Source organism: Psittacula echo (assembly GCF_963264785.1).
Source record: "Psittacula echo genome assembly, chromosome: 1".
In the NCBI taxonomy this organism is placed as follows: Eukaryota; Metazoa; Chordata; class Aves; order Psittaciformes; family Psittacidae; genus Psittacula; species Psittacula echo.
The window spans coordinates 46,002,957-46,028,938 of NC_137735.1; the positions used below are offsets into that span (position 1 = coordinate 46,002,957).

At 36.1% G+C, this 25,982-nt stretch overlaps 1 protein-coding gene across 2 annotated transcripts in view; it reads right to left on the reverse strand.

Annotated features, from left to right (window-relative positions):
- GRIA2 (glutamate ionotropic receptor AMPA type subunit 2) overlaps positions 1 to 25,982 on the reverse strand; it is a gene marked incomplete at both ends in the record, with an annotated part of 87,975 nt that overhangs the window by 4,533 nt on the left and 57,460 nt on the right. For both annotated transcript variants that reach the window (XM_080614307.1, XM_080614306.1), the window contains 6 exons: positions 11,231 to 11,429; positions 15,363 to 15,733; positions 16,236 to 16,442; positions 17,566 to 17,676; positions 18,382 to 18,486; positions 18,774 to 18,941. In XM_080614307.1, coding sequence (XP_080470433.1) covers positions 11,231 to 11,429; positions 15,363 to 15,733; positions 16,236 to 16,442; positions 17,566 to 17,676; positions 18,382 to 18,486; positions 18,774 to 18,941 — 1,161 coding nt within the window. The remainder of the gene's footprint in view (positions 1 to 11,230; positions 11,430 to 15,362; positions 15,734 to 16,235; positions 16,443 to 17,565; positions 17,677 to 18,381; positions 18,487 to 18,773; positions 18,942 to 25,982) is intronic.

The window sequence follows — 25,982 nt, forward strand, 5'->3', positions numbered from 1 at the left end:
ACACATACCCAAGATACCCATTAAGATCCAGAGTCGGACATACTACTCAACATCGCCAGAACGACTGAGAAAAGTAACTGTGTGGTGAAGGCACAGTGGGTTTTTCAGATTCCTGGTATATCTGCCACACTGTGTATGCACTATTCTTATTTCATCCAAGATCCTAAAAAATATGAACCTAAAAGCTAGGGTAACCCTGAAAAAGGGCATACTGCATCACCTTTGAAAAGCTCTTCACAAATTAAACTATCACTGTGAACTATATCAGCAAAAATCCAATACTACACTTTTCTCTGCCTGACACGTAGGTATAGACAGGTTTTCCCTCTAAAAGACAGCAAACGGCATTCCATGCCTGAAACACTTCCATCTGCAGATCCAAGTCAGTCCGGCTACTTAATGTCCTACAGACTCAATCAACTTCACCATAGTACATAAAGAAAGTCTAAATCCTAAGTGCACAGCTTTCTATCATCTGTTCGCAGAGCCCTGCTGCTGTTGCTCACTTCCCTGGAAGCAGAGCTATCAGCTGTGCAGGATGTTCAATCTTGTCCTTTCTGAGTCCACTCAAGCTTGGACTCAAAATCCAGCCTCATATGAAGGAGCTCAGTATTCGCTGAATTCTCATTTTCTAAACTTGCTCTCTCATTAAACCCAGATGCTCCATGCCACTTTCACAGTAGGTCAACATTCACTTGGTAGCATACGTCCAACTTGCTATGAGGGATTTACCACTACAAACTAAGCAAGGGACATCAAGGTTCCAACAGTGTTATAAAAATTCTTACAGTGCTACTTCATGAATTACCATAGGTTTGCTTTCTAAAAGCGGAAACTTAAAAGTTGATGTAGAGCTGTCTTGCATCATTCAGTTCAACCAAAAGCAGTGCTGTGGTTTAAGCCCAGCCAGCAAGTCAGCCACACAGCCGCTCGCTCACTCCCCCACCCCCCCCTTCCTCCCCCTGCTCCCAGAGGGATGGGGAGGAGAATCAGAAGAATGTAACTCCCACGGGTTGAGATAAGAACAGTCCAGTAACTAAGGTATAACACAAATCACTGCTGCTGCCAACAATAATAATAATGATAAGGGAAATAACAAGGGAAGGGAATAGAGGTGCTCACCACCTGCCAACCAACACCCAGCCTGACCCGAGCAGTGATCCAGCCCTTCCAGATAACTGCCCCCAGTTTATATACTGGGCATGACGTGCTGTGGTATGGAATACCTCGTTGGCTAGTTCAGGTCAGGTGTCCGGTCTCTGCTTCCTCCTGGCTTCCCCTCCTCCCTGGCAGAGCATGAGACTCACAAAGTCCTTGGTCAGAGTAAACATTACTGAGCAACAACTAAAAACATCGGTGTTATCACTGCACCAGCTGCTAAGGAGAAAAATGACTGCTACTGCCGAACCCAGTAGCTACAACACCCATCTGGGTGCCTATCAATTCAACTTCATTAGAAGGTACTTTGATCCCACGTTGTAGAAGACAAGAGGTTATGCTGGCATTTAAACCTTATTTTATTTTTGTACAAACACTCAAATACTAAATAAATAAGCCTTCTTTATTCCATTTAGGCAACTGTCATGAACAGGTTCATAAACTGAACACTTAACTGCCTTTTCTTACTCCACTGTTTCCTGGTTTACTGAAATTAGCTTTTACAGATTTTGATATATATCAAATAACAGAGGTCTAGCAAAGTCTCTTCTGCTTTTGTTCATTCAACCTTAAAAAAAGGAAAAAAAAAGCATTAAAAAACCCAAACAAAACAAAGTAACAGCTGGACAGGAAAAGGCACAAGGAACTCTTACAAGGAACATTTTCCCAAATGGGCAAGTGTTAAGAAGGAACCTCCCACTAGATGGCTCACAGACTCCTTGCTGTATAAATGCAGGTAGGAATACCTGACCCAGCAACCATGGAAATAAAAATCTGTCATGAAAACCACTAGAAAACAGCACTCACAATTAGCCACGACTTAGTCCTCTGCAGCCATTAAAACTGGAATTCATACAGCTCAGACTCTTGATCCCTACCTAGTCCTTGACCTTGTCTAGACTCATAAAGAGCAATGAGCCATTACCTAGGGGATACATGCGAATTCTAAGGCTTCTGTTTATACTGCCACACAACATATTTAGTAATAGTTTGTTTTCAGAAGTGTGTCACTTTATTTCCTTCAGTATTTTGTTTTCAGAATTTGTCTTTTATTTGAAAGGTACAGCTTAAGGATGTAGAAACAGGCAGTGTTAAGATACCTTCATCTAGGATTTTGTATACACACACTCACTCAAAAGGCCAAAATTATCTGTTCATAAAAACAAGAATGTATACTTACCCTAATTCAAACACATTGCGAAAAAAATTACAGTCATTTAAATCTGGACAGTGCTATATCTGACCATATATTTTATTCCTATGCAATCACCTTCATTTCCCTAAACTGCATTCATGCAGTCATCAACAATAGCAGACTAAACCATGAGGAAACAGAATTCTTGCGAAAGCAGGATGCCTGGCATGCAAGTTGGGCTTTCACACTTCTTTCCTATCTCCTCTTTCTTTAAAAGCACCAAAACCTTAAAAGGACAACAGTGCTCCATAAAAAACACCACGACTTGCTATCAGCTATGCAAACAACAGAGCCATTGTAGATTGCTTGTATTATTTGAATATAAGAATGTAAGAATATGGAAATAACCTGCACTGCTCTTAATTACTGTGGCTGATTGCTACTGCAAGGTGACACTCCAATGTATACATGAATTGTTAAAAGCTATTTAAAACTTTGGTATTACAATCAACACCAACGTAATTGTCCAAGATCCTAATGTTCACAACGAGCACTTTTTCCTCCCATTCTCTATCATTTATTTACTAGGAAAATCAAGGAACTGATACAAAAATGCCCTAGGAGCTAACACTTTTTTTTTTCAGTATCACGTCACCACTGGGCATTTTGACTATGAAAATTATTATTACTACAAAGTACACATCCCATTTAAATGTAAAAGACTACCTTCATTAAGAAGCTCATTAGGAAATTAAATTATGCAAAGCCTTATCAAATTAATTAACTGTATTTTGTGGGTCATCAGATAAAATCTCCATTTTGTCATTTAAAGACCTATTATTCTTAAAATTGGGGTGCTGTAATTAGCATGTCTGACAGAAATAACCCCTCAGACTACTAACTCGAATACTCCATCATTCTATTAGATGATGATCTTGTACTGCAGGAGCAGAACTTTAATTCTCAAATATGGTTTCTGTAACCATCTTGTTGACCTTCCATAATTAATAAAAGATCACGAACTGGTATTGTCACCAGTAGCTAGGAAGTGTAACAACAAATTAATTTTGCCAATTCACACAGTAAAGCAATTACTGATACATCCAAAAATGCAGAAAAGGACAAAACTAGTTTTTCAGCCTCTTCATTAGCTCAAGATTAGGTACTTTAAAACACTTCACCTTGTTTATACTGGGTGAACACTCAAGATGAATGAAAGTTCAAACAGATGGAAGATCTAAATTTTGTAATATATTGATAATTTTACTCAGTACTGGTAAAAATTAGTTATATGTTCTTAAGATTTAGTTTTATGGCTTTCCAGCTTTCATTAGTTGAGCTACTTCAACTATCTTTAATATACTTGGTCTTCTAATAAAAATTGTAAAACGTTCTACCACAAGAATCTATTCCTCAAAAGCCTACTTAAAAACATTTTCTCCAAGAATGTGCAAATAAGGACCTTATGTCATCATCATATTCTTCATGTGAATTGAAGAGTTAAGTTTTCAAGAAGAGATGTTAGTGTTAAAGTTTCACGACCATTTAACTCCTGTTAAGATATTTGCTGAAATAACTCCTTCTCTGAGATTTAATTTCAAAAGAACCATAATTATTCCCTGTCATTCAGCATATTTCTAAAAATCAAAGCAGACTGTTTCAATCTCATTTCTTCAAAAACTCATAACTGTCACACAAACTAATTTCCACAATGATGGCCTAAATCCATCTGTTCTTTTTGAGGTCCTAGTCACAAGGAAAATCTGCTGTCCATTCCTGGAACTTTACTGTAATAAACCCATTGATAGAGGGACAGCTGTACTGCAGCCATGTTGCATTATCTACTACAACAGCTTTGCCACATCACTATAGTACAAATGTGGATTTGTAAGAATGGTTTTGATTTTGTCAGGGAAAACCTGATAACATAAAGGAAACAGTATGTCATATAAATTGAACTGAAAAAATCAGCAACAGATTTTCAAACCTCTTGAGTAAAAAAATAACACAAGTAAGGAAAGTATATCTGCTGTGTGGTGGGAAGAAATGCAGAGAACAAAGACACCTACACATAAAAACAAAGACCACCTAGAAGTAAGATCATAATCTAAACGTACACTTTTAGCTTTGTTTTTTGCTGAGATTAATGTAAAAGAAAATAGGAATGAGGGTACAGCAATAGAAATGATCAAAACAAGATGGATGCAAATCAAAAAGAACTTATTGCACTCACACTGTGGAAGGAGGAATAAACTACATCTCAGAACACAAAAGCAATTTCTCAAGCAATTGCAGATCTGTAGTGAACTGCAGGTGCTACTCCTGGCATCCAGAACCATAAACATACTGACTGGACTTAACAAGAACGGAAAAGCAGTCAAAGCGACTACTGCTTGTTTGGTCTGCAGCATGCACAGCTTCAGATGTAAATTTTTAGTGAAAAAATGAAACCACTAGCAACTTTTCCTAGGAAAGGAAATTGGGGTATCAAAACACATCAAGCCAGACAAAGGAAAACTATTTGTTATATATGGGAAGAAGAAAATTCTGAGCACTAGAATCATTGAAATTAAACAAAACCTTCCAGTTCAAAAGCATGGTCCAGCACTTTGGGACCAATAAGAAAATCTGCCATAAAATTGAAGACTTTCAGTTGATAAAAACCAGGACAAATGCAAATCAAAAAGATTGACAGAAAACAGTGTGATACAATTGGGAGAAAGTTATTTCCAGAGATGACAGAGAAATATTAATGCCTTTTTACAAAGCATTGCAGACATCTCAGATGGCATACGATGTACATCTCTGTTCAACCACATTCAGGGACAATTAATTCAAACTATGACACACACACACACAGAGAAGAGCTATGAGATGATTGGTGACCAAAATGCCCTGCTTGGAAATCACAAATAAACACAGTTTTCTTGACAGAGATGAAAGCTCAGAAAAACAACCCCATACTAGATTTGTATTAATGCATCTGGAAAATAAATGCTGAGACGAAAAAAGAAGTACATAATAAATATAAATGTACTGTAACAATTGAGGATAAACTAGCTACAATTACATTTCGACTGGAAAACGAAAGCATGTTTCTAACCATAACAAGTGTGGTATTATGGAATAATCTGCCCCCAGGAGTAGTACAAACAGAACTTATATGCATTCATACTTATTTTAGTGTGTTATCAATTTATAAAATGAATTACATAGCACTGGAGAATCTTCAAACTATACTGCTGCAAATTAATTTCAGCCCAGCCAAAATTACCTACTGCAGAGCATACTTTGATTAGAACATCTAAGAAAACGTGATGAAAGCTTGAAAGAGAGTATCAGGGGTAAGTTTCTTCTATCAGACACAATTTTCTCCATACAAAAAAGGAAATAAAATCCTATTAGAAAGGAATACATTTTATTTTTAATAAATATTATGCAAATACTAATTTGAAATGAATCTTTCTGAGTAATATATCTAACACGGTTTCTGAGGCACCACAGTGTTTTGGTCACTGGGCTCACAGAGCTGCCTGCGAAAGACATTAGAATCTTGGGTAATAGGGAGAGAAAAGAAAATGAAACCTGAAAAATAACAAAAAGGGATGCTTTGAGGGAAAAAGGAAGTATTGACTGCTGCATTCTTTCTTTTAAGAGTACTTTCACAACAGCCTAAATCAATTCTTTCGTGTCTTGCCCTGATACAAGGCTCTCAAAAAAACCCACCAATAAAACACTGAAAATTAATCACTTGAACCCTCTAGACTACAAAAGAGTATAGCCGTACTTTCACCAGTATGTTACTGGATGCAAAGGGCAGTCTTTTCATTATCTCAGCACTCAGATCTACCTCTCCTCAGTATTTCAGCTACACACCTTTCTTTTTTGCCCGTCAAACTGAAAAAGCCAAACCCATACTCTCTAATCCTATCTCTTTTGCAGATTCATGAAATGCCAGCCCTATAGCCACTGCCTCTTAAGGTACCATGTAGAGCCTGTGGCAAAAGTCACCAAATATTTCATAACTGAGTCTTTTGTCTCCTTTGCCCCTCAAAGGCTTCTGTGGAGCTAGTCAAAATTTAACCTCTGGAAACATGGGTTCTACAATTCTTCTACATCTCAAACTTCAAAAATTGAGGCTGAAGTCTGAATCAAAATGTTTTACCTCAATTACTTTTAAAAAAAGTCAGAGTGTTTCTTTTCTGCTCACTGGTTTTAGAGATTTCCTGTGAGGTTGTTTTAGGAGCTCAAATATCTTGATGAGCATAAAACAGACTGAGGTTCATAGACTGCTGTGTGATTTCTCTCTTGTAATTTCATGTAATATAATAAATACCTTTATAAGTTAAAAACATATTTCAAAGTACTTATACATCTAGAGGCACTGGACCACTTTGAAGATCCTCAGAAAAAGACAGTAATACTAATCTCTTCAGGCCAAACCTTCTTTGCCTCTAAACAAACAACGCTTTTGCAGGAGAAAAAACTCAGAAGGTCCTGTCAGCTCTTAAGTTTATTGCTGGCTTTTCAGTATGGAAGAGAAATTCTTTATAAGACAGCAAGGATTGTTACTTTTCCAGCATTTTTCCTATGCCCAACTTTTCATTCTGTAACTCTTGCCTCTTAAGCAAGAATAAGCAACTCTTCCAAAGTCTTTTCAGTGAAAGCTAAAGAATACTTCTTTGTTATGGAGCAGTTCTGTTTGCTTTTACTTTGGCAGAGGATCTACTATTAAAGGCCACCAAAACAAAATGAAACAGATTGATATGTCCATGTCATGTTGTTGGTTCAAAAATAGGTATGTCAAAAGAGATTTTAAATAAAAAACAATGCAGACAGAATGTAAGTTAGTCTAATTACTGCTCTACATGTCATTTTTTCTTTCTGAGATATCTTCTTACCTTACACATGGGACCAGTTGCAATCCATCCTTTAAAGTGGAAAAAAGGAAGCATGATTGATTTCATTTGTCAATCGGGTTTGTACATATTTTTGATGAACAGAGCCAGGCATACAGCAAACACAATAGAACTGTAGAAGTAATCAGCTTTTGCTGTCTTTGTATCATGGTGATAGTAACTTTAAGTGTGCCTTCAAAGCATGTGGAAAGCAAGGAAATGTTCCAGTGAATGTTAAGCTTACTTACACTGTTGTACTTTGTTTTCTTTTTCCAGTGCTGTAGCCCATGAAGGTAAGCATGGCAACTTCAGGAGTTAACACATACAGACAATGGTTTAAAATTAATCTCTGCAGTGTAGGTGAGCAGTAGTCTGTCTTCTTGGGCTAGTGACATTTTTTTTTTTCCCTTCAAAGTTCAAGTATGTGTCTTGGCTAATGCATACATCAACTGCAGCTGAGAAATCACTGAAGGCAAAAATATTGTGCAACTGTGGGTAGTATTAATAGTACATACTGGAGTGATAAAATTCCACCATCCCACCATTTACTGCTCCATTAAGTAGTATTTGTGATCTGACAATTATACAGATGATGTGCCTGTACAAAATCAACCGAAATGACTCCTGGATCTTTCAGTCCTATTGATATCCTGACCATTAAAATCCACTAGTGATTTCAGAAAAGTGATACACTTCTAGAAAACCACAGCCACACACATTTTCTTCAGTGCTATGCCTATTATTTCAGGTTGTAAACCCAAGAAAAAAAATGCAACAGGAATGCACTATATATATATATGTGTGTATACATATATTTGTTTAGGCTTTCAGTTGGACTAAGAACACTAGAAGCACCAAACCCACTAAGAACATTAAGACAGAGGCACTACTAAGTATCAGAAGTGCTAAGTATACTCACTTACTGGAACAGAACTCTGAAGACTTGGGTCATACTCACAATTCTACTACTAGCAACTTTGAGATCTCCTGAGGAAAAGTACTACATAGTCTGGTATTTACAAATATATAATAAAGACACCAGATGGTTCTGCCATTAGAGAAGAAATGTGCATCTATAATATTATTACTAAGAAGTAATAGTTTCCTGCTGATGATTACTGTTCAGAAAAGCTCTAATTATCTTTTTCTTTTTTTTTTTTTCCTTTTTACAACTACTGTTAAATCCATTATTTCTACACTGGTATTTTCTATGTAGGCATGTAGGACGTACCAAGCTTCTGCTTTTCACCTTAAAGTAGTACTAGGAACACTAGAGTACAGTGCCTTTTTATCCCTTTTTTCTCAGTTACGTTTCTTGATTCAAAGCCAATTGATGCTCTGCTCACTGTTGGCAGGAGTACCTCCTACTAGCCTGTACTACCTTTAAAGCTAAGGAGTCTGTACTCAAAGTGCAAAGGCAGTACATACTTTGTCATGCGTACCAAGGCTGTTATCTCCAAGTCAAGCAACATGGACTAGCTTGTAAGCCTCCTGCCATACTGTCTGTAGGGTGTGGGGTGAGCCACTATCTTTCCTCCACCTGGGTTTTTCTAACCTCTGTCTGGATTCCTCTACTCACCATGGTAGCCACTGGAGTCAGCCACAGCCATTGCAGACATGAACTGGCATGTACCTATGGTAGGTGGCTGAAAGCCTAGACTCCGATAACAAAACACAGAACACACTAATAGGATGTCCCTGACACACCCAAGCTAATGTAACATCTCAATGAGTTCATGTCATTTAAGCAGTCATAGAAGCTGAACAAAGACTTGAACCCCTTCTTTCAATCAACATTGCATACATATATTCAGCTACTCAGGGTAGGATTTTCCAGCTAACTTTCAACATTTAGCTTATTGTTGAGAATTCCTTCTTGGAAAATGCTCTTTTCACTTACGTAAAATACTATCAGAAATCATGTTTTAATAGCAAAGAAAATTCAGTCTACGGGTTTCATCCCCAGAATTGTTTTCAATGCCAGTATACAAAGATCCCTAAATTTTGTGCCATTCCAGGAATTAGGGGTCTACTGGTGAAGATTTACATCCAGTATACATTCTATCAATAGAAAACAATCTTGCAAATAATACCACTTCTTGAAGAGAAAACAGACTAACTGAAAGTAAAAAAAACAACCAAAACAAAACCCCAAATGTTTCTTTTAATTCATGATGGTAACAAAGCCAGTCCATTTTAGCTTGCTGTGAGAAAAATACTCAGAGTTTTTTCAGGTCATATAAAAACCACACATCCACTCCCATCCAGCCACCATACAGAAATGCTCTAGGTGAAATTTTAGTCTCCTTATTGCTAGAAAATGCTTTCACATTGCCTTGAGCAGAGAGTTTCATCCTTGAAACTTAAGTTTCAGGTCTCTTAGAAAGAAATTCTGACGGCTGTTACTTCTTGAAAAAAAAAATTGGGCAAGCCTAAATGATTTTTAGCAAATAGTAGATAGAGCCATCAGGCAAAGAAACTGCACTATATGCAATACACCAGTTTAATTGTGATAGCAATTGCTGAGAAGAAATTTCCAGAGATGATTATAGCCTTGTTTGTGCAGAGCAAAAGCTAACTTAATAAAAGGTAAAGAATATGCTCTCACAAAGCCTCCACCTGATTTTTACACAAATTATGAATGCTTGGGTAATCACCAGAAACATTAGTTTGGCAAAAGTGTAATTGGAAAGATGTATGTATGTGCTAGGAGCACAAAACCTACATACTGACAGATAAACGCAATTACAAGCATTTTTTGTTTTAAAAGAAAACTTAAAATTTCTATAGAGAAACTAGTCGAAAGAACTGACCTACTGGTCTTTCACATTCAATCCCCAGTAAAGTCATGAGACATGATCTAAAAGTTTTATGTTCACAAAACCAGAAACACATGCTTGTATGCTTCTAAACACTCTTAGCACAAACCTGATCTCATTTTTATTAACTCATACACCTGATGCTAGTTTTGGTTTAATCAATAGGAATGCCATCAGCAGCTGGATCAATCATCAAAATCAGAAGATAATGGTTTTCTACAGTTGAAATAAGTATGGTTCCTATTTAGTATGTTACCGGTTAAGCATGCATTACAGGATCCTGTGAAATAATGGTCTATTAGAAACATAATTCAGCAGTTACTACTCTAACTATACAGTACCTAACAACTATTTGTAAGAACTTATTTTATTTCATTTTCATGGCAGGCTATGTTTGAAATGTAAACTATTTTAAAATACATTTTTTTTAAACCCAGCACTATCATAATCCATTGAAAAACATAAAAACAACAGGCATTTTGTATTTGTAGTACTTCAGATCAATTTCCATCTTATAAGTAACACACGGAGCACACAGACTAGGCCAAACCATCATGGTATTCTACCCAGCAGCCTTGGTGTCTTGCTCATTTGCTGGATGGGTTTCACCATGTTAGCTGGCTGGTGTCTTAAGGGCAGCCTGAGATTCACACACTGGAAAAGATGAGACTGGAAGTCTCATGCATTTTTAAAACTGAAATACACAGAGGTAGAATGTGAGGAATGCTAGGCTTCCAAGGCATTACTGTAATGCAAATACAATAGTGTTTTCAAAGGCAGGCATAGTTTTACTAAAGCAGCCAACAGGGTTGTATCCTATTCCCACCTGCAAGCTTGAAAAATCATATGAAATACTTATTAAAACACGACTGTGCACTTTCTTATGTCCCTATTCATTGTGTGACTACCTAAAATACAGCACAGCTATTAAATAGACAAATGATATCAACTCCCTTCTCTGAACAAACCTTGTTTTTCACTTCACAGTGGAATATTTTTTAGGTAATTCCTTGCACTCACTTTTGCTTTGAATATTTATAATATGGCCCTTTATTTACATATACATAATAAAATGTAAAAATAATGAAAAAACAGAAACACTTATACTTGTGAGTTAGGCTGCACATACCACATTTCTATAGCAACCCAAGGAAAACACATTGACATGAATAATTACCTATTTAAAACAAAACAGAAATCTAAAAAGTAGAAATTCTTACCCTAAAAAACTCTTTAGTGGAGCCAGAATCTAATGTTCCATAAGCAATTTCTGTTTGCTTGGAAAGATCCTCTGCACTTTCAATAGGAGACACCATCCTCTCAACCGTCAGGAAGGCAGCTAAGTTAGCCGTGTAGGATGAGATTATGATGAGGGTAAAGAACCACCACACACCTCCAACAATGCGCCCAGACAGGGATCTAATAACAAGTATGAAATGGATTTGTAAAGTGAAATGAAAGTCCTTAAAAGGAACACGTTATCAGATTTATGCAAATGATGCATTACACTAAAAGGAAGCATTTCAGACTATCTTGTAGCACAGTTCTGCATACTACTCAGACTGGAAATGAAGACATACTCGACTACATTTCCTGAACCTTGCTGAAATCAGGACTCCAGAGTTTAGGGAGAATTTAGTGATCCAGTTCTTCAAAGTTCTGAACACCCTGTAAGGAAACTGCTCCCATGATAATGTGCTTTATTAAACACATAAGCTTGTTTGTGCGACATTATGAAGAGAATCAAACAAAATGAGTGGAACAGTGCTTTCAGATAAACCAGTATGCACTTAATTTTTAAATACCTTTAGCTTGCTTAAGGTATTAGTGCTTTTCCTAAGACATTAAGACAAAGACTGATTCCCACGAAACAACAGCTGCTGTGGACAATCTACACTGAGAAACAAATAGCATTATTTGCAATAAAAGCTGTCTCGAGGAAGATCCATAAACTAAAAAGTGAACACAACTTGTGAAAGATACAAGCATTTAACAAACCGAGGACTAGACATGAAACAATCAGTGATAATACAGAAAAACGGTGGAGAAAGTATATTTTTAACTACTAATAATCTGAGGTTTTTAACAGCAGCAGGTGGGCGCGTATAGATCTTTGTTTTGCATCTCCTGCTCAAGAAGAGAGAAGAAAAGAGAACTCAAGAAAATTTATAATATAAAACAGTATAGAAATTTAACCAGAGAAATTAAACAATTTTCAATACTAGAAAACTAATAGAAAAGAAATACTGATATTGCATTATTGTCACACTTGACATTCTTTTAAATGATCCTTTAAACTTTGAAATTACTTACTACTTTGTTTCCAAACAAGACATTATAGGAAGGAGTACATAATCTTTGGAGATGTGCTTAATTATTTGGCAGAAATGTGCATGTAGTTGAAAGTCTAGTACTAAGGCGTTGCAGTAGCTTAGGTATGTCTTGATGTGTCTCCTCTATCTATTAAGCAAACAGATTACAAATCACTCACCCAGCCTACTGTATTGTGAATTTAACTTCAAACTAATTCTGACATAGAATAGATATAGATAGATATAACTATATACATATCTACACATTTAAACATGATAGTTATGTGAAGCTGAGTTATTAAACTGGGAACAGAAATAAATAGAACCGATTCTGGACAAATTATTTTTACTAACAGCTATTGTATAAAACCTCTGTCATAATTAAGACATTAGAAGATTTATTCCACATCATATCAGACTCACTAATTCACTCTACCACATGAAAATCAAGTCAGACAAGGTCCAGAACAGGTTACTAAAATGGACCATAGAAAAGAAATTATTTCAACTCTTTCTAACTGAGATGTATTCTGAAAATATGCTTTGTTACCTTTGAGAAAATATTATACATTTTGACATGGAGGTACTTTGAGCATAAAGTAATTCTGCAATTAAAAGATAGAATTCTATGATAAATCCATATTTGCAAGGTAAAATCTCTGAAAATGTGTATTTCATAACTGCCAATCTTATGGCACTTTCTGTTGTACTGATGACACCTGCTATAACTGATACTGATCTTTTAAAGCCCATTATCTGTCAGCAACAAAGTTGCCACTGACTTTGTGAGAAACGAATAAGCTCAACGCCAATACAGACATTATGATCCCACATGACATTTTGTAAGTAAAATTTCGGCATTTGTATATTGAATTTTCCCAGAAGGTGTGTTCCAGTTAACTGAATAATTCCTTTTTTTAATGTACACTTCTACGTTTCTAAAGATTGATAATCATATGTAAGTATGAACCCACACTTTACAAGCACGTCATTCATTAGATCATTAAATACCAAGTAACAATTTCTGTGCACAATTACCTAAATTTGTGCACCACATCCTGTACTTCAAAAGGTTTTATATGGCAGTACTGAGAGTACACGCACATCTCAAAAAGATGAGGAAAACTCTGCTGTAAGTTATTATCATATAATACATTATTTTATTCTACGCTATTGTTTCTCTGCTACCCATGATGGCAACATGGGGATTGCAGACCAGTTTCCAGGTGGTCCAGTCGTATCCAGAACCACCTTTTATTTCAGAGTCAGGAAGCCCCAGCTCTAGCCTTGTCTACTCTAAAATTCTTACAGTGGTTGTAATTTTTCATTAGAGAAATAGTAGAAATAGTGCAAAATTTAACTTTGCAAAAATATTTTGCTGATGTCTGAAGATGCCTGCAGATACTCCGATTCATTTGCCAGGGGTTCAAATTCCATAGTGATAGTTTTGCTGCAAGAACAAAACTGAGATGTTTTCAGTCCTTTTCTATTTTTATAATATACAGATAATAAACACAACTAATCAATTTCCTCAAAAATATGTTTGCAATGAAGAGCTGTTAAACACATCACTAAAACTAAATGCTGAATCTCCAAAATGAGTGGAGTTTCATGTACTTTTTATGATGAACATTTACAATCATTATTCTTAGATCACCCTTCAAAAGTTATCGAACCGTGCACAACAACTGTTATGCTTTAATAGCCAGTAAAATAACAATAATAAAAAAAAGATCATTATTCTACTATGGCCTTGATGCAATCAAAATAATTTTGTAGCTAATAGAGGACTTTGCAGACAACTAAACCTGTGAAGTGTGCAACTGATGCAAAAACCCCACAGGACTGAAATTAACACAGCTTCTCATGACCTCAAACAATTTGCTCTCTTCACTGTCTCGTTTCTTGTATACAATTCTTACTGTGTTATTCACCAAATCCATCGTGTGCTGCATCATAAAGGCTGGCATACCTCACTGTGATATGCCAGCCTTTACACAGAATTGCTGAAGTTCTCACACAATAAATGCTCTGCTATTTCTGCAGTAGAATAACTTGAAAACCCCCTGTTGACTTTTGGGATGCATGACTTACAGCTAAGAAATTCTCCCCGGTGTCATTTTTTTTGTTCACTGACCACTAGACTTACTAGAAATTGTCCTGTTTCCTGTCTTACTTTAGGATGTTTAGAAGGAAGTTATATCACTTAATATAATTAAACAGGTCTTCTGCTTTGATTTCCTTAAACCCAGTTGCCCTATTTCACTTGTTGCTATAATTCCTTCAAGCATCAAGTAGTTATTTACCTAGCTACCTACCACTTTGCTGAATTAAGGCTAGGACCACTTGCACACAAGGGAAATAGAATATTTAATGAGCTGCAAAGGAATTAACCTAAGTGCCTTGCAGTTGTCCCTAATAAAGTAGGTGAAAATCCATGAGGAATTAAGCATTTATAAACTGGACCTTCAAATTCATTACAGTGATTTCCTCTGTGACTTTTCTAGAACTAGGTCACGGAAAAACAGCAGTGTTTTGCAACTATTCATATGAAATTAGAACCATCACACGACTTATTTCAGTTTAAGGCTCTCCTGAAGAAAAACTGTTGTTATGTAGTGAGTTTTAGATGGGAAGTGCTGCCTGTGTAGTTTGTGACTAGTATGTTACCCTTTTTCCCATTACAGTTGTTGTGAACCATATGCACTGTCAACTGTAAAATGGGAATATGCAGCAAAAACACGGTACCCCTCCAAGAAGGCATGGAATGACTTGAACCTCATGCATTTTACAGTCTCTGCATGGTGCATATAGCTTCCCTTGGCAAATGTATGATCGACATTAAGACAGTATCGATCAAATACATCATATCCCATGTCACAGACCACTGCTTTTATTTCAAGGACTTTTGTAATTTTAGGGAGAGAAAAAACAGCAATTAATTTATTTCCAAGAGTGAAAATACATGCACCATGAACCTCCTCTGGCTGAGACGGCCGAGATGAAAAATGCACAAAGTTGAAATAGGTAAGCAACCAACCTTGGCGAAATATCGCATCCTTGCTGCATAAAGGCACCCAAGGAAAACCAGAGACTATTAAATATTCCAAACTCATTAGTTGATTCATTAGTTTGCGTTTCTCTTCCATCTTCAAATTCCTCAGTGTGCCACTCGTATGGGCTAAATCTGCTGACCAGGAATAAAACTACACTGACCCCAATGTAGGCAAAAACAATGCACATCCAGATTTCATATGCTAACGGATCAAGAAATGAAAACACTCCTGGCTTGGACTTCTGAGGTTTCTTGATCATTATTGATATCCCCAGGCTCATAAAGGGCTTTGAGAAGTCAATCACCTCTTCTCTCACCAATGTTATAGTTAATGGAGCGATTGCAATATCGGCTTTCTGTAAAGGAAGAAAAAAGGCAAATAATAGCTAATACAATGAACAGAGCAAATAGTTGTTTAGTTTCTACTGCATTTCACAAATGGGAAATAGGACAGCAGAGACACCGGCAACATTCGTTTCCACCAAGCACATCCTATGGAGAATTTCAGAAATTTTTAGTTGAAACGCTTCTTATTGAAATACATATAACCATATGGTCGGCATACTGCAAGCTTCTCTTTTTACACATGCCCTTTTAAAAGTGTATGACATTTAAAAGTTTTAGCAAAATACACTGCCTTTCACCTGGTCAGAAGGATGAAACATGCACTCACTTCTCCCCAACTTCATTTGCAAGATTTAAAATCTAATTCTACAAATTTTTTCATGCCAACGCAAAACACTAATTCTCTATCAAAGTAATAAGTTAATTTTCCTCTATTCTACAGAGGAAACTAAACGAAACCCCACTCCTTCCATCATTCATCTTTAATAGCTTTATTATAAAAGGTATTCTTACCCCATAAACAAGTTCTCCAACCATCCCATTCCAGATTTTCGTGTCTGCATCCCTTGCCCCATACTTGCCATCCCCAACAATTGTGAGCTTATATTTGAATCCACAGTGTTTAGCAATTTCTGTAGCTAAGTCCACACAATAGCCCTCATATCGATCATTTCCTTCAAGCATTTCGTGATTTTTCTTCATCATGACGTATGGGGACTCCTGCACAGAAAGAACTTGCCTTAGCTACTTGGTAAAGAGACAAGATACATCAGTTGTGCACTTCATAGATTAATAAGTTTTCTTTTACATGTGAAAAAAAAAAAGAGAGAAGATAACATCTGAATCATACATGCTATGTATATGTTAGCTGTTAATTATTAATGTGAAATGTCCTTAACACATTTAAAAGCTGCATTTTCCAGAGTCATACACAAAACCAGTACTTACAGGTATAGTGATTCCCAGCAGTATGTTAATAATGACCATGAATGTTAACAGGAGTTATGCATTCAGAGAAGAAAGAGTAAATTCCAAAATCAGTTTCTCTCATACAGTTTGGATGGAAGAAGGCAATGGCAGTTAGTTGCTTTTGTTGTCTTAATAGAAGAAAATTGCTTCCTATTTCACAACCGTATCCCTCCCTGGAAAACACTTCAGGCTCTCCAGGCTATATCTTTATTGAATTACTATACAAACAGTAGGTAAGATATCAATAACTATGTAATAAAGTTCTATCATCAGCAAAAGTGGTGATGAGTCATAAGTCATATTAATGTATCTCCTCTTTGCTCTGTTGTTACTGAATGATTCTTGCATCCACCAAAACTCCTATGCTAGCCTGTGACTTGTCCAAACTGATAAAGAAGCTGTGTAACTTACGAAAAAATACTGTTCTGTGACAGTACAGAATGTTATTTTCTAGACAACCAGAATACAACTTTTAATGTTTTATTTTACAATACACCAATCTGTAGCAGCTACAATTCCAAAGCATAAGAACCAGTCTCTTTGCTGTTTGGCAAAATCCATTCTCTAAAACTAGCACTATCGTTCTGCCTTTCAAAGTTCCTTTCCTTTGAAAGCAGGTATTTAATTTCCACTTTCAGGTCTAAAAATTGTAACTTTCTAGATTGTTCAAACAATGACTGTTGTCTTCTACAGAAGAAAACTGCATACTGAATCACATACATTTCCTTAGTTTCCAGATTTTATTTATGCATCATAATGAGTAACAGGTCACAACCTCAAATAATAATAAGACAGTATATTTAAACTAACATAATGACAGGAAACAAATGACTGTAGGACAGACTGTCTTCTGACAAAATATGAGGTTAATTACCAAAATAGTGGTGACAATAATAGTCTTATTCTCTAGTCCTGAAGATTCATTTCCAAGAGGGCCATCAAGAGGATTCACAACCATTTTGTCCACTTCACTCCAATATCCAATCTAAAGAGAGTTTATAGGATGCATAGACACCAGTGAATATGAACTTTCACAGAAAAGGTAAAAGCATGTTACTACTATGCCTTTGATCTACGCTCACAGAGAACTATTTTAAGTATGTTTACCAGTGTAAATATATCTGATTATGTAAAGACAATAACAAATAGTAAAAAGAATGAACTAATGATATTTGTTCAGATCAATTTGTCTAATACATGCCCACCATTTTCATTCATGTGTTAACATGTTTCAGTACCAACATCACACCCTGTAGGACTGAAAGGGTTATGAAATAGTCCAGACTAGGAAGACATGAGAAACTGGCTTTTCCTGAAATGTCTGGAATTAAAGCAGAAAGATAATCACATTTAAAGAAGCACCTCTGAAAAGCTGTATTTGGCATCTGTCATTCAGAAGCATATTTCCCCAAATACTGGTTCACACATAACAATTCAGATCAGAAAACAAAAGGTTTAACCCACAAAACTGAAAGGAAAATACCCATAGTACTCACCAGAAATAACTCGTATTTGTTAGAAAGAAAGAATACTTATTTTTACTTTGTTATGAAAGACCATTGTAGAGTACAGCTGCAAACAAATATTATCACAACTTATGCTTTAATTAATCTAGTCTTTCATTACCTACCTTAACATGCTGCTTAGCACCGTAAAACCTTTAAAGACACTGTAAGACAATTCAAATTACCTTCCGAGGACCAGTACTTTTGAGTTCCATGACGTTTATTGTAAAATTGATTCTCTTTCCGTTCTGATCAAACTTTATATTCCCTGTCAGACCTTCCACCTGAACCTATACAGACGAAGATGAAAGTGGCAGAAAAATTACGTTTGTCTCTTTTTAGAAAATGCATTCCGTAGTTCCATAAATAATTCAAGAAAACTGTATTTCAAAAACATTTACTATTGACTATTTCCCATAGGCAATATATTATCTTAGTATGAGACATTCTTGAGGAGTTCACTTCCACACAATTCCAGCAAGAGCCAGGCAGGTTAGGAGACTGGAAGGCTCTTTTCAAGCACTCATAGAGAATTTCACACATGCACTCATCCCAGCATTCACTCCAAGAAAGCTACCTGTTTCAATGCCCTTTCTATTTCTACACCATGGCCCCAGGGTACAGCTGGATTTGCAAGACAATCTCCAGCATTTCCTCTTCTGGAGATCTCAATCCTCTGTTTACGCAAATTACGGAAAGCTTCTGTCATCACTTGAACAGCATCATAGGTCAGAGCAGATGTATACTAAAAAGAAGTGAAAATATTTAATTAAGAAACAGTTTCAGCTTCACTACACCTTGCAATCCATGCATTAATTCATTAAGCACAGAAACAGATTAAAAAGGACAATAAGATATACTTGAAATCAGAACAGTTTTTCTTTAGTTTGGAGGTGTCTGGTCTGGACAGGAGGTCACTACCTTCTGAGGGGTATCTAGGCAAATTAATGAAGTATTCTCCCTCAGACTGATTACTGGAAGTGCTAATAAATCTAAGACAAGAAGATTTATAGCTGTTTCCAGTGTGAATTACATTTCTTTCTCACTACAACTGTGTAACAACTCCGTGTGCAGATACGGCTGGAAGTCCATCGAGGTGAAAGGGGGAAGAAAGAAAGAATTTCCACTCTTTAACTTGAGCTGGCCTCTAAAAATAAGGAATTGTTCCTCTGATTACACTCTTCATGTAGATGAATTTACATACAGATTTTAGACTACATCTCCTCCAACATATACACACACAAAACCAAACAACATATATTTGTATATACAAATACAACTTTTAAATTTAACTTTATTTGTTGAAAACAAAAACTCATGGGTAATTATTTTTGAGTATATAATACTTGAAAATATCATGCAAAACCAGTGTCACACCCCATGCGACAAACAATGTCAACACCATGCAAAAACAGGGTTTGGGCTGAGATGTCTGGAAGAAGCGCTGCCCACTCAAAGAGCAGTATAGGTGAGGAAGAGCCCCACATTCCTAATCTGACACAATATAAGCAGCTTTACAACTTTTGAGACACCAGGGAAGATTCTGATGCAATCACATGCATCAGAAGCTGGGGCTAAACAATCAAAGACAGTTATCTTTAGTGACTGGCAAATTTTACACCTTAACTAACTAACTGAAGAGAAACCACATGTGCACATACACTGACAACTGTGGTAGATGGGTTTTAGGAATCCAGAACATTGCAATTATGCCAAATACAAGGAACATTTTTGGAAATATGGGCCAGAATATAACTACTTACAGCCTTATGAATTAATGCAATGATCCCTGTGAAGGCTATTAGATGCTGAAAATACATAAACTGTAAAGCGGAGATAAATGATATATTGGCTCTTTGCTTCAATGGCTCAGACTTTAATGAGAATTTTAATTAGCTAGCTCAAGTCATGCAGACGGTTCTTGCAACCAAGGCAGGCTCCCGCATTGAGGTCACTTTTGTATGCAACTGTTAGACCTTGGAAAGGAAGAAAAGGAAGGCTGAACTCTTTTTTTTCAGATATTAGTCTTACTGATTAATGTGAATCTTCTAAGAAAGTTCTCTCAAGGGCTTTATGGAAATCTCTAAAGGGACCAGAACAGCAGAAGAATGTAAGAAAAGACTGGTTGAAACAGATATTGCTCTCTACTACTGGAGTAGCAGTGATTAAGTGGTGGACATGGATTTGAAGATGAGGAGAAGGTAACACAAGATGCTGACTCATTTTTTTCCAGCTGACTGGCAATACTCCTTTAAGCATACCTCTTTGCAGTACAGAAACATATTGTACCACACCAGCATTTTAAGCAATTTGGGATACAGCACTGTCACTAACCACTGAAACATACTTTGGATAGCAGAGAAAGTACGAGCTTGAAATTGAGAACCTATAGTGCTACCCAATTTGGTTAGTCTATGCTTCATTTCCTAGTTGGGACACGTTTAATGTATTGTTTCAATAACATTATCCCTATAGCATATAATTACTGGCCTGAATATTCACACCTCAGTCATATATTCAGTTTGTGCAGGGCTTTGCCTATGAATATACGTATCTGTATGTATATACATGCCATCTAATCTTTAAAATTCACATGCTTTAATTTAGTTTAAGTCATCTTTAATCTAAGGATCTCAAAATATTTTACAAGCATCTTACACCTTCATGTTGTTGGAGCTGCCATGAAAGCAAACAGCCTATGGATCATTTCTGACTGCTTTATTCTGCATACACTTTCAGCTCCTAACATCTTTCAAGGGCCTCATTAAAAATATCTATAGCTCAATGTTTAGATGTAAAGTTGATCAACCAAACCAAACTGAACTTACTACCATAAACAAGAAATGACTGACAGATAACCTGCTAATGCAGAGGGGTGTCTGTGAAATAAATAAAATTGTCCTAGTTGAAGGATGCATTAGCTCTGTCCTGATTCACTTTGTTTTACACTGGAGATTCACTCATGTTCTGATCTGCTCTATTAAAATAAGTGGGAGCACTGTCTGGAGTATTATTCTGTGGAAGTGGGGTGGGCTCTTATAGCCTACTACTTTTACACCAGTGTCTATCTCCAAACTTCATTTCAGTTCCTTTCAACTTTACAGGATAAAACCAGCAACTTCAACACCAAATAGTATAGGTACTATCCTATTGTTCCTACAGAATCACCTGTATTAACATGTGATTAGCATGGCAAAAAATACGCAAAAAAATCTTGCCTCTCATAATTCCAGAACTACGCTCATTTATATAGAAGGTATTTGGAAATATCAACTGATTATTTGTAATTTTTTTATAACAATCCTGGTCCTGAACAAAAGAGTGAGAAAAATTAATAAAAAGTAAAATTAACAGATCTTATTTTTTAATTAATCTCAGTAAAGATGGGGTTAGAGATCAAGTCCTATTTATCTTAAAAAAACATAGTATCTTTATCAAATTTGTTTCCAGAGGTTATAGAGTCAGATCAACTTACCTTTTGATGCTAGCCTTTATTTAAATCCAATTCCAGCATTCCTTGTGCACAGAACAGCTTAACAAAATAATAGGTATTTTTGCACTGAAGTGCTGTAATGTTTTGGGCAGAACATCAGATGCATGGAGCGCCTTAAGCTACCTGTCACCTTACAAAAATTGAAGTGTTCAGGTCCAAAACTGCTATCCAGAAAAACTGCTGATTTTTTGATGTGTCTATGCTCTTCAGGTATCTCAGTTTCATTTAGAAAGGCTGCTTTCTGGGCACACCCAGAACAGCTTTGGTTTCTAGCCCAGTAGCCAGGCACCCGCCTAAGCTTACATCCCTGGAACTTGAACACTTATTTGAATGACAAGCTCATAGCACATCCAGCAGACACTGCCAAGACTTGGTCACCTGAATTATCCCAACACTCCCACTGTAGGATATTTATAGGGCAAAGTGACCTTCTTTCATTCATTTTAAAACTGAATATAATACAGATCACAGGATTTATGAACCCCAAGGTCCTTGGTCTTTCTACTTATTTCACCTACTACTCTAGTAAGAAGGAGATTCCCAGACTGCAATTCCTCCCTCATGATTACTTCCAATCCAGAAGAACACTATTCTCACTAGAGTCATTAGAAGTGCTAATTCAGCAGGAAAAAAAGAGTGCAGGTACCTGCTTTCTTCTTTCTTTTTTTTTTTTTTTTTTGATTTTACACTGAGGACAGAGGTTTTAAAGTACTCTGGTCTTCCATTAGATTTAATGCAATGGCCAAAGAGAAGACCTAATGCTGCTGTAAAACAGAGGTTTCTTCAAATTGTTTGAAAGATGTCACAGAAAAAAAACCTTATGGATCTGGGCAAAAGTCTTAACAAAGCAAACCTTCTGTCTTCCAGAAGGAAACAGAACAATGCAAGACCTTATTAATGGCACTAATATTTGGATCTACTGAAGTTCCTGACCGTCTTCCATTCAAAAGAACACCATGCATGTCCTACACTTGTTTAGAAATGTTGAAAGAATAAAACAGTTTGGATTGGAAGAGACCTTCAAAGGTCATGCAGTCCAATCCACCTTCCTTAGAGGTCTATTAATTCTTGCCCTATTCTTTTCCATTTTTTCTAGAAGCTTTATAAACCCTCCTAATTCTCAAACCTAAAGTTTACTCCTGCCAAACTTTACATCACCAAAAAACACACAGAGCTTGACAAAAAAAAAAAAAAAAAAAAAGAGGGCAAAAACAATTACTTGGATTTGAATCCATAGAGCTTGACAGAAAAAATAAAAACTAATATTTGTATCTGAACCCACAGCATTTCTTCTAATAAAAAGATGTTGTTGACTTCTAATTCATGCCACTGCCTGTAGAAAATATGCATACTGGCAAAATAAATTCCATTTTATAATTACTTGTGTAATCTTACTTCTAACTTCAAACAGAATGCACTTGCAAAACAGAAATGCCACTGATGATAAAATCACCTTTAAATTACTGTAAAGAACAGAAAACATATCCCTTTGTAATAGTCACCATATGAATACATAAAACCTTTTTCTTCAAGGCTAAGCTACAGAAAAGAATGTCACTTTTCAAAGTGTTACATATCAGCAGGATCCAGTAGCAAAACACGAAGCCTATGGTTTTAATAGTGAAACATAAAACCCAACTAGAGAAAATGAAATCAGAGGATGAGAAGAAAATGCACAAATAGGAAGGCAAAAGACTTCTCTGAGAAATCATGTTGTAAGCAAGAGATTTGAAAAAAGCTAGTATGAACATTTAAATGTTAAAGGGTGAGAAGTGTAGGGGTTTTTTTTGGGGGGATGGTGTTCTAATACTCTTATGTCTCTTTAAATTCCTATATCCTATCACAAAAGTCACTTAAAAATTAAGGTTAGCTCTAAGTCAGAAAGCATATGTGACTTACAGCAGATATAAATTTTAAAACACAAAATGCCCTTCTACTGAAATATTTACTGAAATACAGTCTTCAACCAGTGCTCTTCTTGGGAGAAAAATGGTCACACGAGCATTAACAAGTCTGGTAAATATCCCTGACTTGAGCTTTTAACCAAGAGAAAGTTCTTGAGATGATCATAAAAATGCATTCTAGTCAAATAATTAATGGTTGGTATAGTTAATAAAAATGGTAGAAGAGAGATTACAGATTAGACTATTCTGTTTTATAAAATGACTGATACTATATGAATGATAAGAACCTGAAAATTCCATTAGGCTGTTCAGCTATCCTATTTTCAATCATAGTCAACAAAGTCCTATATATTAATGGAAATAAATTACTTACCCTAGAAGCTGAACAACACTGCAAAACAAATGATTCTGAATTGAAATTTCATGTGAGGATTCTTTGGATTGGAATTTTTGACTGGGCTATTAAATAAAGCCACATTAAAAACTTTAAATTTGGTTTTAATAGATTCTGAATCATCACCATTCTCTGTAACATCTGTAAGAGGGGTACCTGGACTTGATATTACAATACACCTTCTATAAATTCACTTACTGTGGGCAAGAGGTGAAGATTAAAAACCAATAAGATCTGAGAGTTCTCATCATATACACTGCAGGTGTTCTAAAAATTTCCAAAACCTGCATTTAAAACCAATGGTAATATTTCAAGTCTTCAATTAAAAGAAAAAACAACTACCAAAAAAACCCCACCAAAAAACAAAACAAAAACCCAAACCAAAACAAAACCAAAACAAACAAAAAAAACCCCACACAAAACAGCAACACCAAAAAACAAAAACAATACCAAAAAACCTCAAAAAACCAACATTGCTAAACCACACCACCTCCCTTTTCACTACCAATTCTCATCTACCCCAACCAGCACAAGTATTTGCCTATTGTCTCAAGATGAAATGCTTTCTCCTGTTTTCTCCAATCTAATTCCAAGTAAAGTGCTAACAGAACCAAATACACCAATCTTACCAGGTCACTGATTCTACCAAGAAATAGTTGCTGTCAGAGAATAATAAACACTTCATGTTTGCTTTTCTGCCACACCATACTGGCTAATAAAGGCAGCTACTACATTAACTGGTCCTTAATACTGGCCTTGCCCAAGTTATGAGCCTGCATGTCTCCTCTCATCCACATAAGCAATCATCAGTGCTTCTTCCTCCTTACTCCCCGAATCCAAGAAACATTCAGCCATCAATTCCTCTCCAGCTCTGAGCTGCCACCATTCTTCTGTGCCTTTCACTTACATCCCAACAGGTTCTTTCCACTTTGCTAACCGCTTTTTTCGAATGACACATTCCTCCTCCCACTATAGCTTTGTGTACCACTCCCCCATTTCCCCATGCAGCTCTCCTGTCCTAACTGACACTGATTTGGTAAGGCTAAGAGGTATGCCTGATCTTGCTGAACAGCTGGAGCACGAAGGAATAGTAAATATCTTCTGTTGATATCAACCATATTCAGGTGAACTGCTGGTTGAAAAAAGCAATTAGAAGTTCCTGTGAAAATAGGCAGGAGGAATGCATCGCACTTTATTGGCTGAAGATCCTTAAACACTTGTAATTACTAAGAAAAAAAAATCCAAAAAATTAGATTCAAATTCAAAGAAACAGAGCTACACAGGGACATCAGGACTTGGCTCTGTAGTTTTCTCAAGTCTTGCAAATACTTTTGCTTTTTAGCACAATTCATCCGCTTTCACTTGCAGGATTGAGGGATCTAGGTCAATAGGTCCTTTGTATGTCTGAGAAAAATCTACAAAGATTGCCTCAAACAACTCACTGCTTTCACTGAGTAAATGTTCCATTCTTTAATTGAGTTTTCTTTAAACAAACAAACAAACAAAAAAAACAAAACCCCCAAAACAACTATTCCAGAATAAGTGATCACTTATGCAAAAAAAGCCTTAAGCTATTAGAAAGAAGCATTAACACCGACATTTCTTACGTCCACATTTTTTCATACATATTTTTGCAGGGACAGAAGATTGAATACAGAGATTCAAAAGCTCAGTGAAATCAGACAGCTAGAATGCCAATTGCTAGAGATTTTTTTTATGGCCAGGAAACTAAAACAAAAGGACTGCAAAACACAGGCAGAAAAATCTCACAAATGTACAGTTTCATAAAGGTAGTTGAAAAAAAAATAAATTTACTTCAGTTCAGTTCCTGATTAAATCACATAATAAATACTGAAATTAACAATTTTTTTTTAAAAAAAGATATTTATCAATCATTATAGAGTACTTGAATTCAGGCATAATCAATCATATTTTCCCATTTAAAACTGTAGCAAGTACAACAGAATATCACTTACAACTCTTATTAAAACACCT